This window comes from Alligator sinensis, unplaced genomic scaffold (assembly GCF_000455745.1).
Source record: "Alligator sinensis unplaced genomic scaffold, ASM45574v1 scaffold628_1, whole genome shotgun sequence".
NCBI lineage: Eukaryota > Metazoa > Chordata > Crocodylia > Alligatoridae > Alligator > Alligator sinensis.
The window spans coordinates 2,997,697-3,011,934 of record NW_005841873.1 but is presented as its reverse complement, the minus strand read 5'-3'; the positions used below and the strand labels follow the sequence as shown (position 1 = coordinate 3,011,934).

Sequence of the window (14,238 nt, the reverse complement as noted above, 5' to 3'; positions counted from 1 at the left end):
TCCCATCTCACCACAACTGGCTCTTTTTTTTCCCCCCCCCAACTTTTGCTAACTTGCAGGAAATACTCCTCTCATTAATACATGCTAATATTTTAATGCTTTCTGGGGTCTCTCGTGCAACAGTTAGGGTTCAATTCAGCCTTGCCACCCATTTTAACGAGAGGATGTTAAGAACCAGTTTGGAATAAACTGCTGGAAGTGCAGCGACAACTGATGTTACTGGTACCTTAGATGTGAGACTTTCACCCTTTGGACTGCTGAAGACTCAGGGGGTAAAGAACTTGTTCGGTTTGTCTGGGAAGCAGGCAGGTCTACAGATACAAGTCCACTAAGACTCTTTTGTGGGCTCCTATACAGAAATGCAAATTGGCAGGATCACAGAGACACCTTTGTGGGATCAGATCGGGCACGGCATTGGCTTGTCCCTGTGGAAGAAGCTGTTTCCCTGCATTCCTGTTCAGAGATGCAGTCTGCAACTTCAAAGGCAAGAAGAGATGGTCTCAAAAGGAGGGAAAAGAAGTGACAGTGCAGAAAGAAGGTGGAGAATGGAAACGCGATGACTCCTGCGACTCCAAAAACCGGGGTCGCTGTCATTGGGAAGACTTTTCTTGGTACTTGCCCAGGGAAAAGAACTGAAGATAAAGAAGCAATTCCTGAACTGCTGAGAGTGAGGAGAGCGAACCCAAAATGTGACAAATGGAAATTTTGCGACATATCTTAAAAAAAATAAAAGAATAGTGGTGAAATGTGTTTACCGCAGTTAAAAATAAAACCTACTTTTATTTTTTAAAGCAATCTTCTGATGGGCATGTTAAGATAAAGACAGACAAACTTTTGGAAAATTATAATTCAGCTAACCCTTAATTAAAATTTAGATTCAGTTGTCCTTTAACAAAAGCAGCCATTATTGTAATTTGTTCTGTGGGAAAATCATTGTTGTCAAGCAAATTAAACTGATTTCAGCATAACACAAAAGAAGCCTGTGAAGCAAAATGCAGATTAATAAACCAAAATGAATGGGGAAAGAAAGGAAAGGAAAAAACCAAAAAACCCCCAGCAGATAGATCCCAAAGATGGACTCTAAGATAAAAAAGAAAGAAACAGAGAAACAAAGGAAAAAGAAAGACGAGACTGGTTTGGCAAGCAGATGGGAGAAGGAAGTTTTATTTCACACACCAGAGAGTCTTCTGCGTCTCTGTGGGATGGCTTTGCAAGTGGAACAGCTGCCCTAGATTCAGTCACTTTTAAGTTGGTCTTCCAGCCTCCCTGAATATCTTCATTAGACAAATGATCTGTTCTATCACATTTCTGAGTCTCATACTTTTTCTCATAACTGGGTTTGGCCTCCTCACTTCTAGACTCTACAGTGAAAGGACCCAAGTCGCCAAAGTCTTCTTCAATGCTGCATTGCCTGGTTAACGTTTTCCTGCGAGCGAGCAATGGCCTCGTGGTTTTTTTGCAAGAGCAGTTACTGGTGTCTGCACAACAGCTTGGTGCAACGTTGGCAGAAATCAAGTCATAAGCATTCCTGAAATTAAAACGAGACTCTTCTTCCTCACTTCCGCAGTCCAGGCCACTGTCTGGGCTTCTTGTTAAGGACCTACTATATTTGCATCCTTTTTCTTCTGAAGCCATATCCTCTATGCCTGAAATTCTGTGCTTGGCTGGATACCAGAAGCTGTGCTGTTGGTCTTGATTGTAGGCCCTAGGTGATTTAGTGTCTCTAGCTACTGTGGGTTTCGTTTTATAGGGCGCACCTAACCCCTGCTTGTGTAACAGTTCAGAATAGTCACCATCCTCTTCAGCTACTTCTGGGATACTGAAAAGCTTTTTACTGTGATGTATCTGCTGTGAAAATTTGTCAGGCTGTTCCAAAAAAGCGGCTTCAGTGGTCTTATTCTTATAGCACTCCTTAAGATTATGTGATGTTAAAAAACAGGCAGGGAACAAATAGTGTGTGATAAAAAATAAAATGGGAAGGGGGAAAAAGGGAGGAGGAAAGAAAAATAAAGACAGAATTAGTTCTAGAGCAATGGCAAAACATAAGGCATGCAGTTTACTTAGTGGGGAGGGGAGGGGGGGGATGTCATGCTCTGATAGGAATCTGTGAAAATAAAGACATGATTAAGAAGTTGCTTGGCGTCAGATATAACATGGAAGGTCAGTCCAAACACAGCTGATATAGTGATGCTCTAACAAGAATAAACCCATGCATTCAAAATAAAGCAATAAAAGCTGCATACAAGTTCAGGCATGGTGGCAGCCGAGTTAGGATATAGCGTTAGTGCTTGGGGTTCTCCCTGAGCTAGACCGAACTGGGCTTGATCTGGCGCCATTGCCCTTTATCTCCTTCACAAAACGCTTACTTGGAAAGCAACCCGCTTCTCTTTCCTCTTTGGTCCACCAAGAGCTGATCTGGTTTACCTTCCCAGACCATTACGAAGCCCCCTGTTCAGGCTGTCTCTTGGATGGGAACTATGATGAATTTTGATATTCTTTGTCTTCAGGGATCAGCAAGGTTTTAGAGGGACTTTTTGCTACTATTTAGGTTATTTTTAATGCATTTTTATATTATGTACGGGAGTCCTGGAGCCTTTATGAAAATGTGCCCTACTTATAGAAAAAAAATCAATCAATCTACAATAGGTAGCTATCTCCACATTTCAGAACTGTTCAGCTCTGATCTTCACGTTCAGATCACATGTCAGCTTTTATTTGGGAAGGATTAACAACTCCCTAGTTAAGCAACTCATATGTTGATATCCAAAGCATTCCCCTTTTGCATGGGGCCATGTATTAATTTAGCTGCCATTCAGTATTTTCTATAGCATCTTCAATCACAGTCAAAGTGCATGGGCTGGCTCATTTTGAGATGCAAATGACATATGCATTTGAAAGATTATAGCATGGAAAATTTGCTAAGTAAGTTTTTAATTAAAGCAGCTGCAATGCACAACTGAATCCAGCAAAATGGAGGGACACTGTCAAGTACTTGGGATCCAGAACCTGATCTAAAATGTATAGTAATATAAAAGCAGTGGGTAGCATCCTTTAAATTCAATATGTACATCCCGGACCCTGCTTCTGTGTGGCACTCGCATATGGATTCCACTTCTGTAGAGCCAGTCAGCTAACAAGAACAAATTGAATCACCTTGAGCTGGACCCTTAGCTTCTGTTATCAGCAGTCAATTCTTGACTTCAAACAGCTTGATGCTGCTTTGCCACCTGAGCTAATGAACTGGCCCCTTGTATTCAGTGTCAGACAGACACCACTGGTAAAACAAAGATGTAAAGATGATGCTGATTCATAACGGTTCAGAAAGGTATAGGGGTAATCCAGCATTTGCCAAGTGGAAAGGGACAGAAGGCAGCGGAATTTAATTTTCAAGTTTTTATCAGAATCTTAAACATGGAAATAAAAGGTTTCATCTAAAAATGTAATCGGCAGTCTCTTTATTGATGGCATAAAAACTGCAAGTCTTTGTATAGAAGCAGTTACAGTAAAGATTAAGACACTTCTTTGCATTCACTTTGAAAAAAGGAGACGGCATGCTCGTTATGGCGTGTGACATAATTACGATATGAAAAACTACCAGTAGGTTTCTTTATCGTTTAAATCCTAAAACTTTAAGGGGCAAAAGGGGACTAAAAAGAAAAAAAACAATTTAGCATAGTAATTGGTATATGCATAAAAGGAAGTTACAATATATGTACTCATGCATGCGAGTGCGCACACACACATGCAAACACATGTGCACGTGTGCACACACATACACACACATTCATACACACACACACACACACACACACACACACACACACAGAGACTAGAGAAAACATCAATTTTATGTTGGGAAAATTCAGCATTTGCAAAGTAAACTGTCTTTTAAGATAAATGTTCCTATGTAAGGGTTGGAGCATTGCTCCTGATATATGTTTGTTCTCTGGCTCCACCAAAACTGGAAACTCCTGATATCATGATAATGGGCTTTATCCAAACTGCACTTAATAACATTTCCCACAGTCTTTGGGCTCAGTGTCCCTAAGAAATCCCCCTGACAAAAATCAGAAAAAGATAATCCCATATGTTAAAACTCTGGCATTTTATTGCATATAAATTGCATATGTATTCATGCGTGCTGCTTACACATACACACAACCAGAAAACTTCTGATCTGAGCTGTTTCCAATATACTGTAGTACAGCATCAGAGGAAGGTTCTCAAATATGGGGCAAAACACACAAGTACATAACAACCTACAGTGTGTTTCCAAGTATGTAGGCAGGCAAGGTTCTTTGGGTAGATGTGATAGCTTTTATTAGACCAACTGAGGAGTTGGAAAAATTCTTAGCAAGTTTTCAGGCTCAGTCATCCTTTGACAGGCATAAGTAGTCTCTGTTGGTCTGAGAGTCAAATTCCTTGGAGTCTCAGACCAACAGGGACTCCCTATGCCCAATGAAGGGCGACTGAGCCCGAAAGCTAGCTAAGAACTTTTTTCCAAGTACTCAATTGATCTAATAAAAGAGATCACATCTACCCAAAGAACCTTGCCTGCCTATGTCCTTAGACCAACACGGCTACAACCAAAAGCTCAGTTTCCAAGTCTGTGAAACAGAAGGGACCTGTCAAGTGTAAGGCGGACAAGATATGATGAACAGCGTTCATCCCAGCTGCAGTACTCTGCTAGTCTGTAGGCCACTAGGCCTGCAATAGCCATACTGGATTTAAAAAACTATAATCCACTGAAGGAAGAAAAGCAAATTTGCATATTCATAGATTCATAGATGTTAGGGTCAGAAGGGACCTCAATAGATCATCGAGTCTGACTCCCTGCATAGGCAGGAAAGAGCGCTGGGTCTAGATGACCCCAGCTAGATGCATATCCAACCTCCTCTTGAAGACCCCCACGGTAGGGGAGAGCACCACCTCCCTTGGGAGCCCGTTCCAGACCTTGGCCACTCTAACTGTGAAGAAGTTCTTCCTAATGTCCAGTCTAATGTCTATTCTTCACTGGACATTAATCCCTCCTTACCTTGAGTGCATTATGGGATGTTACACTAACTCTCCGTCTTCCACCATCCTCCAGCTGCATCTCTGAGTAAAGCTCTTCCTCATCCTCCTCCATGATATCAGACAAGTCGGAGCCCCTGCTGCTTTCAGTGTGGTACTCTTCTCCATGACAGTAGTGAGGCTATTTGGCAGGATGGAAAACAAGAAAGTTCTGGGTTTTAACATCTGAAATCATTGTGCATTCATAAAAGAGAGGCAAGGCAGCTACCAGTAGCTTGAATATCATAGCAATGCTGTATGTAATCCTTACTAACTAACACGGTGTAACTTCCTGCCCCCTCCAGTAGCTAGCCCATTGTATACAGGTTTCAGAAGTCCTGGGTTCAGTCCCTGCAGGTGATCAACCAGGACTTCTGTCGTATTATACAACATCACTAGCTGCTGGGGTTCAAAACTGTTATTCTATTTTGACACCTGGCCTAAGTACAGACAGTCAAAAAATCTGAGGCCGAGTCAATTCAATCTTGGCAGGTTGGTCTAAGCTGCGTAGATTGAACCAATAAGCAAGTGAACAGACATTCACTTTTGATTCTGGAAATGAAGCCACATGCCTGCAGGGGCCCAGACCAGAAGCCGGGAGATGCTATAAGCACACTTCCCTGCTCATCTGGGGCAGACAGCTTGACTCAAGGCTAATCTGTCCACCCTGCTGAGGGGGAGGGGTTTGTGGGGAAGATGCAAAGCATCCTGGGATACTGGGGGATTGAGTTAACTTGAATCTGGAGGGGATCAGGGATTTTAACCTAAATAAGTTAAGTCTGATACTACATCCTCCAGGTTTACCTTAAACCGGTTTCAGCCATTTGGAAAGTGGTTTATGTACACTGAACTTCAGTTGTGTTACAGATTTGAACTGGTTTCCAACCACTTATACTGGTTTATGTGTAATTTCTGTCCCTAGCCCTGAAGATCAGACGGATACAATATTAGCGTCCTTCTAGAGGTCATTCCAGTATACTAAGTTCTCCTGTGTTTTCAAGTAGACAGAGATCAAGATGGAAATAAGCCATTTTAATGACCTGGTAGTGTTTCAATTTGACTGGCTTTGCTACATTCAATTGCTTTTTTCGCTAGCATGGTGATTTATAAGTCACTTTGGCCCGGATCTTCAAAGGTATTCGAATGTCTAATTTCCACTGATTTCAATGAGAGTTTGACACCCAAACAACTTTTGAGGATCTGGGCCTACCCTCTCTGAGTGCCTACATCCCCACTTATAATATGAAGTTAATGAGACCTTTCACAGTGAGACTATTTGTAGCCAGTGGATGAAAGGTGCCATATATAATGTTAATAATTATAGGATCTCACCCTCATTCCTATCTAAGGGAATAGTGTCAAATTCCCTCTGCTGCATTATGTTAGTGTCACTTTAAGACTAAATACCACTGCAAGAATTTGCCTTCTGTCAGCTTGAGGCACTTTCTTTCATTAAATATATGACGTTTTGCTCTCAGTTCTGTCTCTGCAATTCCACTGGGGGTTTGGTTCCAGTTTCAGTTCTCTCTTGCATCTAGACAACTCAAGGGACTGCTTTGATCTAGCAGAGCAGAATTTGGCCCAATGCACTGATATCTTGCAGATTACAAAGGTTGTCATCATCCAAGAAAAATGACAGAGCTTCATAGCTGAGCATCCACTAGGAACCTTTCCAATCATCTCCAATACTGATCTGATTTGGACTTAATAACGGAGGTTTCTATTAAATAAAAGCTGATTAGATAAGGCAACCTAATCGAGTGGCAGAACTTGTGAAGATGTACAATATAATTAGCTTAAGTGCACGCAAGAAATAATACATATTGTTTGTAATGTTAACTTGGTACAGAATACTCAAATATTTATGGGGCATGTAGCAAGATACTGTAGCTAAAATCATTTCATTGAACCTCATTTAACGGACTTTTAGAAGTCATTGCTGGTTTTTTTGGCTCCACTGTCCTGCAAGCACTTACTCATGTCCCACACTTCAAGCCTTGAGTAGCTCAGGTGAAGTCAATGGTGTCACTTATAGGCCGACAGAGAAGTGCAATATATTAATTGCCTGTCTGCAGGATCAGAGCCTTAAATATTTAAATGTGTTAGCTACATAAAATATATGAAATGTCACTTTATTCTCTTGCTTTGTATGTTCAGATGCATTATACCAAGTAATAAAAAAAACGAGCCTTTGTTTAAGGCTGAATAGAAGGATGCTAAAAACTTTCTGTTGTTCAGCAGTTGATCCGCAACCTTGTGATCACCGTAGGATTGAGCTAGAACGTCACTGAGCCCTTTGCTGCTCTTCAGGGGAGCAATGGGTTTAAAACCATTTCAATGCACTTGTCTGCCTGAATCCAGAGTGCCTTTAAAGCACGAGCCAGTAAACTATGCAACTGGGACCATGTGCAAAATTGAGAGCTTAATTTGTGGGTGCATTTAATGTAGCTCTAAATCATGCATTTGCCCAGGCAAGTGGCCAGCCAGGCCTCTATCAGGCACATGCTCTAAGCAGCTGTTGTACTTGTACTCCGCATGGACCCCTTATATCTGCCTTTTCATGCGTGACCTTATGGTCCTCATCTTTGGAAATCAAAGCCCTATGTGTGATACTTTCTTGCTTCCATTATTGTAAAAGCTGAGTATCCCAAATCCATTCAAGTGTTTAGACTCAGAACCCCCTGAAGAGGTAGGGAAGTGCTATTATCTCTTTTTATAGATAGGCAACTCATATACCAAGGCCCAGGCCTTCACAGGTATTTAGGCACCTGATCTCCACTGCAGTCAATAGAGTGCCTTGTCTGGGGTCATATAGGAAGTCTCTGGCAGATTAGTGATTGCATCAATTTCTAAGGAGTGGGATTCCAGTAATAAATAATGGTTGGGGGTTTTTTAACCCATACAAATTATTACAAAATATAATTTAACAGAAATATGGAATGGAGCAATTGTCTCCATTAGACATGCTGTCTAATGTCAACGGACTGCCTTCATAGACCAGCAGTCTTGTTACCTGTATATGTGGTTGTTTTAGGATGATTTGTTCATTTCTATCTCATGCAAATGGAAAACATGCTGAGTGAGATAAAGCTAAAGGCTTTTAATTGGGCATCGGTGCAGAGAATGACATGCGTCAGAAAGCCACGGGACACAGACCACAAAGCCACCTCCTAAAGTGAACAAACTATTCATTCCTTTATGAAATCAACCACCAACATGCTGAGCCTCTCAAAACTGCCTTGGACTGCAATTATGCTTCATATTGCATGTAAAAAACGATTACCAAGACTTTCCAGTTAGGTTTGGAGATAGTAGAATGGCATACAGAAATGGTAAAAACTGTTTTCTCGATAATAAATTATGCAGTGAAAATGTTCAGTTTTTGTAAATACTTTAAATGAGCAATTAAACTGCCAGTAGGTGCCTCTCAGATAGCTTGCCAATAAATATTTAATAATCTATTTGTATTTCATTAACATAGAACAGCTGCCTTGCTAACTAAAGTTCAGCTGATGTACTGATAAACTTTAAGGTGTCACTTTTTAAGAAGTGGGGGCTTTTTGGCACAGTGGATTAATGTACTGAGGGAGTACAACCTCAAGAAGAAACTAGAATTTGAACCCTAGCAAAGTGCTAAATCCCCAAAGCCATGGGCACAGCACTGCTTACAATATTCTCCACCCCACATTGACAACTGGGTCACCGGAAAGCTAGGAAATAATTATACTGGCAGGCTAGGAGGCAGGGAACAAGCCAAGGAGAGCACGGCTTAGCACTGCCCCTGCAAGGGAAGATTCCTGGGTTGTGGCCATGACCGGGACAGACACTTCCATGGCTCTGATCAGCAGAGCAACAGAGCAATCAGTAATGAGCTGAACATTATAAAACATTTCTGAAACGTTAAGGACTGTTTCAAGGTCAGGCTAGTTACCTGCTTTCCAAGCTCTGAGCCTTTAAGGAAATCGTCAACTGAAGCCCCTCTCCTTTTAATGTTAGGAGAATTGTAGCCATCTTCCTCATCATCCGAGTTTGCATAAGGTGCTGCGGTACTCCTTTCACTGAATACACTCCTCTTCTCCATCTGGTAAATCAAACACCAATATAGAATAGAGACTGGTGAAGTGGGCACTCTGCTATGAACACCCATTGATGGGTGTTCCCAGCCACCCACTGCATGAGGATGCTTAATAGCCATGGAATCGGTCCAGCCTGGCAAATGCAGGATGTTAAGGATCTGGGTTTACTGCTTCTATACTTCTTTGAAAACATGACATAAATATACTCATGTTTTAAGGCAAAATAAAAGATGCTGGTTCTCTCACTCCTAACTCTGTAGATGGTATGATTAGCTGGTGGTCCTACTAAATGGAGGCATATTTGCAGAATATAACACCACCTTTTTATTGGATGTTTAGAAGGACCGGCTATAATCCACACCTGTTTTTCATTGTTGAACTGGGTTTGGTTGATTTTTTTTTTTTTTTTTATAGCTAAGAAATTTAGGACAGGATCTCATTCTTGTAAGCCCAAGGGCCCTATCAGTCAGATAAGAGACATACGCTTGTGTTTCAACAAGCAAGCCAGGATGCTGATTTGCAGAATCAAGGCCTCTAGTCCTTGTTCTTTCTTACATCAGGGAATTTCTCTCTCACCCATTTCTCAGTCAGTTCACTCTTCAGCTCTGTTGAGTTCACCTCCTTCTCTGCAATTCCTGCTATGGGGAAGTCTCTTTGGGTAATCTTCCCCTTTCAATGACTCTCTATAGCATTTGAAATCATCTTTATAAACCTGTATCAATTTTCCTTCATCTATACCCCTCTCAATCTTATTCTCCCACTGTTCAACATTGTTTTAACAGTCTGTCTCATTTAACTGTGCAATGCACTTTTGAGTACAGAGCACCCCAAAGATGCTGCAATATCATATCATTCTATCCAATGCTCATCCAAATAAAGACACCGCTAGAGAAAATGTAAGACATGATACACCAGCACTCCCATTACATTTTTCCCAGTACAGTTTTGGTTGTAAATAAAGCACAAGACAATAGTCATGTACAAAATACATAATGGAGCACATCCATCTGCTAATGACTAAATTTAATCAAGGAATTTCAAGCAAGGATATTAATACTATGAGAAATTAATGATGTTGAGTATCAAATGGCATTTTAGAAGCTAGAGACTTTGGTAGCTTCCCCATCTTGGGGCTAGAAAATCAACAAATGGTTTTAGGAATGTCGTTATGGGGGACTACTCTTGGATCGTCTCATCCACACAGTCAGAGCAACGCAGACATTAATTTAAGGGCAAAGCAAAAGCTTCAGGGGAAACAATCTCCTTTCACTCCACGTGGCACTCTTTGCACAGGTATTTGGTCACCATATTTATTTAGACCTTTTTGGAGTAAAATATTTATGTCAGAGATATTATTGCAAAAAGGCCAATGCAGCCTAAGATCCACAACTAAGGTAGGAGCTTAATGAAGAAAATCTGCTGTCCTTTCTTCCAGGATAGTGAGCATCCACTAATGCATAACATAGCAAATATACAATGCTCTGTACCACCTATATTTTCACATCTGGATGTGACCTTGTGTGTCAGTAATGATATATCAAACCCTACATGTGTCAGCATTACACTTCCAGGCATGTAATATAGCCTCTAAGGCACTACCTTGTGCTATACTCCCTCCTCGAGGCTGCATTCAACCACATTTCTCTTGCAATTGGTCCCTCAACATAAAATAATCTGAAACAGATTTTTTATTTAGAATCAGGGCCTCTGTATCTAAAGGCTGCACAGAAAGTTCAGATCCCCCCTCTGGTGAGCTGCCGGTCCCATTGCTAGGGAGCTCCGAAACCCTAATGTCCCACAGCTCTTTGGGCCGAACTTTCCATTGACATTGTTGCTACTAATCAGGAGACTCTGTTCCCAAGCCTTGGTGCTGAAGGCATAATGCTTTGTAATCAACTATTTCACTGAAGGTAAGGCACTGAAATGGCAGAGTGTGGGAAGTTTACACAAGTGCTTAAATGAATAAATAGCAACACATATTATACAGCAAGAGCTTTGTTATCCGGCACCCATAGGGAATGGGGGGTGCCGGATAACCAAATATGCCGGTTACCTGAAAGGCCCAAACGGGTGTCTTTGCCTGTTCAGGCCACCGCCCCTCCCACTGTGTCAGTGTGCCAGGGGACAGGCTGCTTTGCCCCGGGCCGTGGGGACTCAGCGAAACCAGAAGTGCCACGATGGGCGCTTCCGGTTTTGCTTTTGCCACGTTGACTGGCATGCCAGTTAATAGAGCATGCCGGTTTGTAAGATGACGGATAATGTGGCTTTTGCTGTATATAACAAATATATATTAAGACAAAAATATTATTTCCGTTTATCATTGGTGGGGTTATTAGTCAGAGACTAAAGAAAAACACATGACAATCTCTCTGTGCTTTACAGGAAGAGTATTCCTTTGAACATGTATTTCTAGACAACTTATAAAAGGTTTAATACAAGTTGTAAGCATATTACCTACAGACGGTTATTAGGCCTGTGCAAAGCAGCTAGTATTCACTTCGGATTCAGATATGGGGGTCAGTGATTCGATTTGGTGATTTGAATCACTGTCCTGAATCGATTTGGCTGAATGTGATTCGGAGATTCGGCCGCCGCCAAATCGGCCAATTCTCTGAATCAAACAAGCCCCATCCCTGCCTGCTCTCCCTGCCCAGTCAATGGCTGCCCCATCTGGCCTTTATTTAAAAAAAAAAAAAAGCCCTGCATTCACCGGCTGCTGCCAGGCCGGGGGCGATCCCCGTTGCACCCCGCTGCCCCACACTGCATGGGGGCCTCTATGACAAGAAGCCCTGATGGAAGCCATCCAGTGAGTGCGGAGCTTTTCTTTTTTTTAAAGAACCAGGAGCTGGGGCTGGGCAGGGCAGCCATGGAGGGGTGGGGAGCCCCCTACTTAACGGCATGGAGTCCGGGTCCAGCTCCCTGTGGTGGTGAGTGGGGACTGCCCAAATCTCTGAAGCTCTCCAAATCTTTTCCAAATCAATTCAGAGAGCTTTGAATCAATTTGAACCTTTTATTGGCATCCTGATTCAACTTGGATTTGGAGATTTGGCCGCTTTATTGGGCCAAATCTCCTCTGAATTGAATCAGCACCCGAGGCTTCACACAGCCCTAATGGTTATCTTATATAGCAGAAGATGTCACAAAGGATTGAATGTTATAGTTATTAACAGCCTATTGATCTTCTGCACTCTGACGGATAACTTCATAATAAAGCATCTATTAAGCACTTATTAACTCTTCTAAGCACTAATAAAAACTTGATTCTTGATACAAAGGGGTGACCTAGTGCTTTAGGATGCTTTCTTCTCCAAAGTGATTCCTAAGGTAAGCTACACGGCTGTGAACACATAAGAAAAAGCTTGTTCTTACCCTGTTGCTCTCCGCAACTCGTTGTGCAGCTTCTCTTGCCATGGCTTTAGCAACAGTATTCGGGACAGGTGTGCCTTGTGGCTGAGGGAGTATTCGATTAGGTGAGGGAGACCTCCTTCCTTGAAGCGGGCCGTGAAAGTTGGGGGCAGGAGGCTCCAGCGTGTGTCCATGAATAGGAGATGCCGAATGAGTCTGTTCCCATGACTCATCCATTTTTAAATGCGGACCTAAATGTTCATCTTTGGTATTTGGGGCTCCGGCACTTGCTAATGGCTTAGATTTGGGAGCAGTTCTAGGGTGAGGGGTTGGAGGCACCAGTAGGTCAGGTGAAATGGCAGCAATGGAAGAGTCCGCAGATTCCCCCTGGGCAGAAAGTGTTCTTACAGTGACGTCCCGAGCGTCTAAGCTCCGTATTCTCATTAGCTCCACGGTCGTGTTCTCTGCTGCTGGAAAAATCACCTCTGCCACCTAAACGCACAAACATCCAAGTTAAAACCGGGAAAACACATCTCCTCCCGCCGTGCAGCTTGGAAAGCATTCATAAATGCTGGCAAATTGTTGCCGGTTGTAAAGTGTAAGCACAGCGGGTCTTCATCGATTTACCCCAATCACCTGTAATACTTCAGCTAGGCTTATCTGAGTAATTAAGTGTTGCTGATTAGCTTATAAAGAGGGACTTCACAGCTATCAATGCACAGGACCATCAGCAACATGACAAACCAGCTGAAATGAAATCCAGAAAAAACTAGGTGAACACTGAAGTCCATTATATTCTTCTGCTCTTGGCTGAACTGCACATCTAGAGCCACCGGTCACTGTAATAAAGTCATGACAACTCACCCGTTGACCTTTTGCATATACACCATAGCCAGTAACATTTGCTCCATTGGAGGTTCCTGTTGATGTCAAAGTTGGTGGTTTCCAGGAGACCTGTATAGTTGCGGGGGTGGGACCTGCCTGTACAGTAACATCTTGAGGTGGAGCTGGAGGACCTAGAGAACAAAAGTTTTGTTCATCGTCCAGTTCCTTTGGTTTCAATCTTTAAACTAGAGACCAGTTCAGTTCCTGTCATGATGCCCCAAACCCGGGACTCTTATAGCAGCCTGTGTAGATATGAGGGAGGGACCAGACCTATCTAGCTGTAGAGAACAGAGCTGACTGCCGTCTCATCCTGAGCTATAAGAAAGGTAGCGTCCAGATACAAACCTTGCACGTGAGCCCAATTAGCCAGACATATATTTTGGTTTTGTTCCCTTTAACAATTATCAGGAAATTTATGGAGCAATTCTAGTACTTTAAAGTTGAACCCATGGGTCTCAAAGCACTTTAAAAAAGGAGGGCAAAATACCAGTAGGCCCATTTTACAGAAGGGGAAACTGCAGTCCCTCCAGATGATGCAACTGGAACAACATCACACAGCAGGTTGCGCGGGGTCTCTTGTTCCATCCACAATACTACGCTCCCTTTCCCTTCTGAATACGGCCCTTCGGCTATACTCATCAGAAAGCTGAGCACGAGGTGGTCTTTTCAAATGCTGTACTTACCTCCCTTCCACCTGTTCTCGTGCAAGTGATTAGATTCCCCTGAGCGCATTAAAATAAAATAGGAACGAACTGTCAAGGAGAAGCACTCGTGTGTACAGAAAATGATTATGACTGATTACAGATCACCCAGGCTGCGCCTCTGAGACACAGATCTGTGCAGTGTTGCAGGCTGGTATTTCCTTTGGAAATTTCAAAGC

General features: G+C 42.4%; 1 protein-coding gene across 20 annotated transcripts in view; it reads right to left on the bottom strand.

The window, feature by feature from the left end:
- RIMBP2 (RIMS binding protein 2) overlaps positions 1–14,238 on the bottom strand; it is a 325,140-nt gene that overhangs the window by 24,673 nt on the left and 286,229 nt on the right. For 16 of the 20 annotated variants that reach the window (XM_025195741.1, XM_025195747.1, XM_025195719.1 and 13 more), the window contains 5 exons: positions 13,338–13,489; positions 12,498–12,965; positions 8,984–9,133; positions 5,036–5,194; positions 1,177–1,911 (listed from right to left, as the gene is read on the bottom strand). In XM_025195741.1, the coding sequence (XP_025051526.1) occupies positions 1,177–1,911; positions 5,036–5,194; positions 8,984–9,133; positions 12,498–12,965; positions 13,338–13,489 (1,664 nt within the window). The remainder of the gene's footprint in view (positions 1–1,176; positions 1,912–5,035; positions 5,195–8,983; positions 9,134–12,497; positions 12,966–13,337; positions 13,490–14,238) is intronic. The other 4 variants (XM_025195764.1, XM_025195767.1, XM_025195779.1 and 1 more) reach the window with 1 other exon arrangement.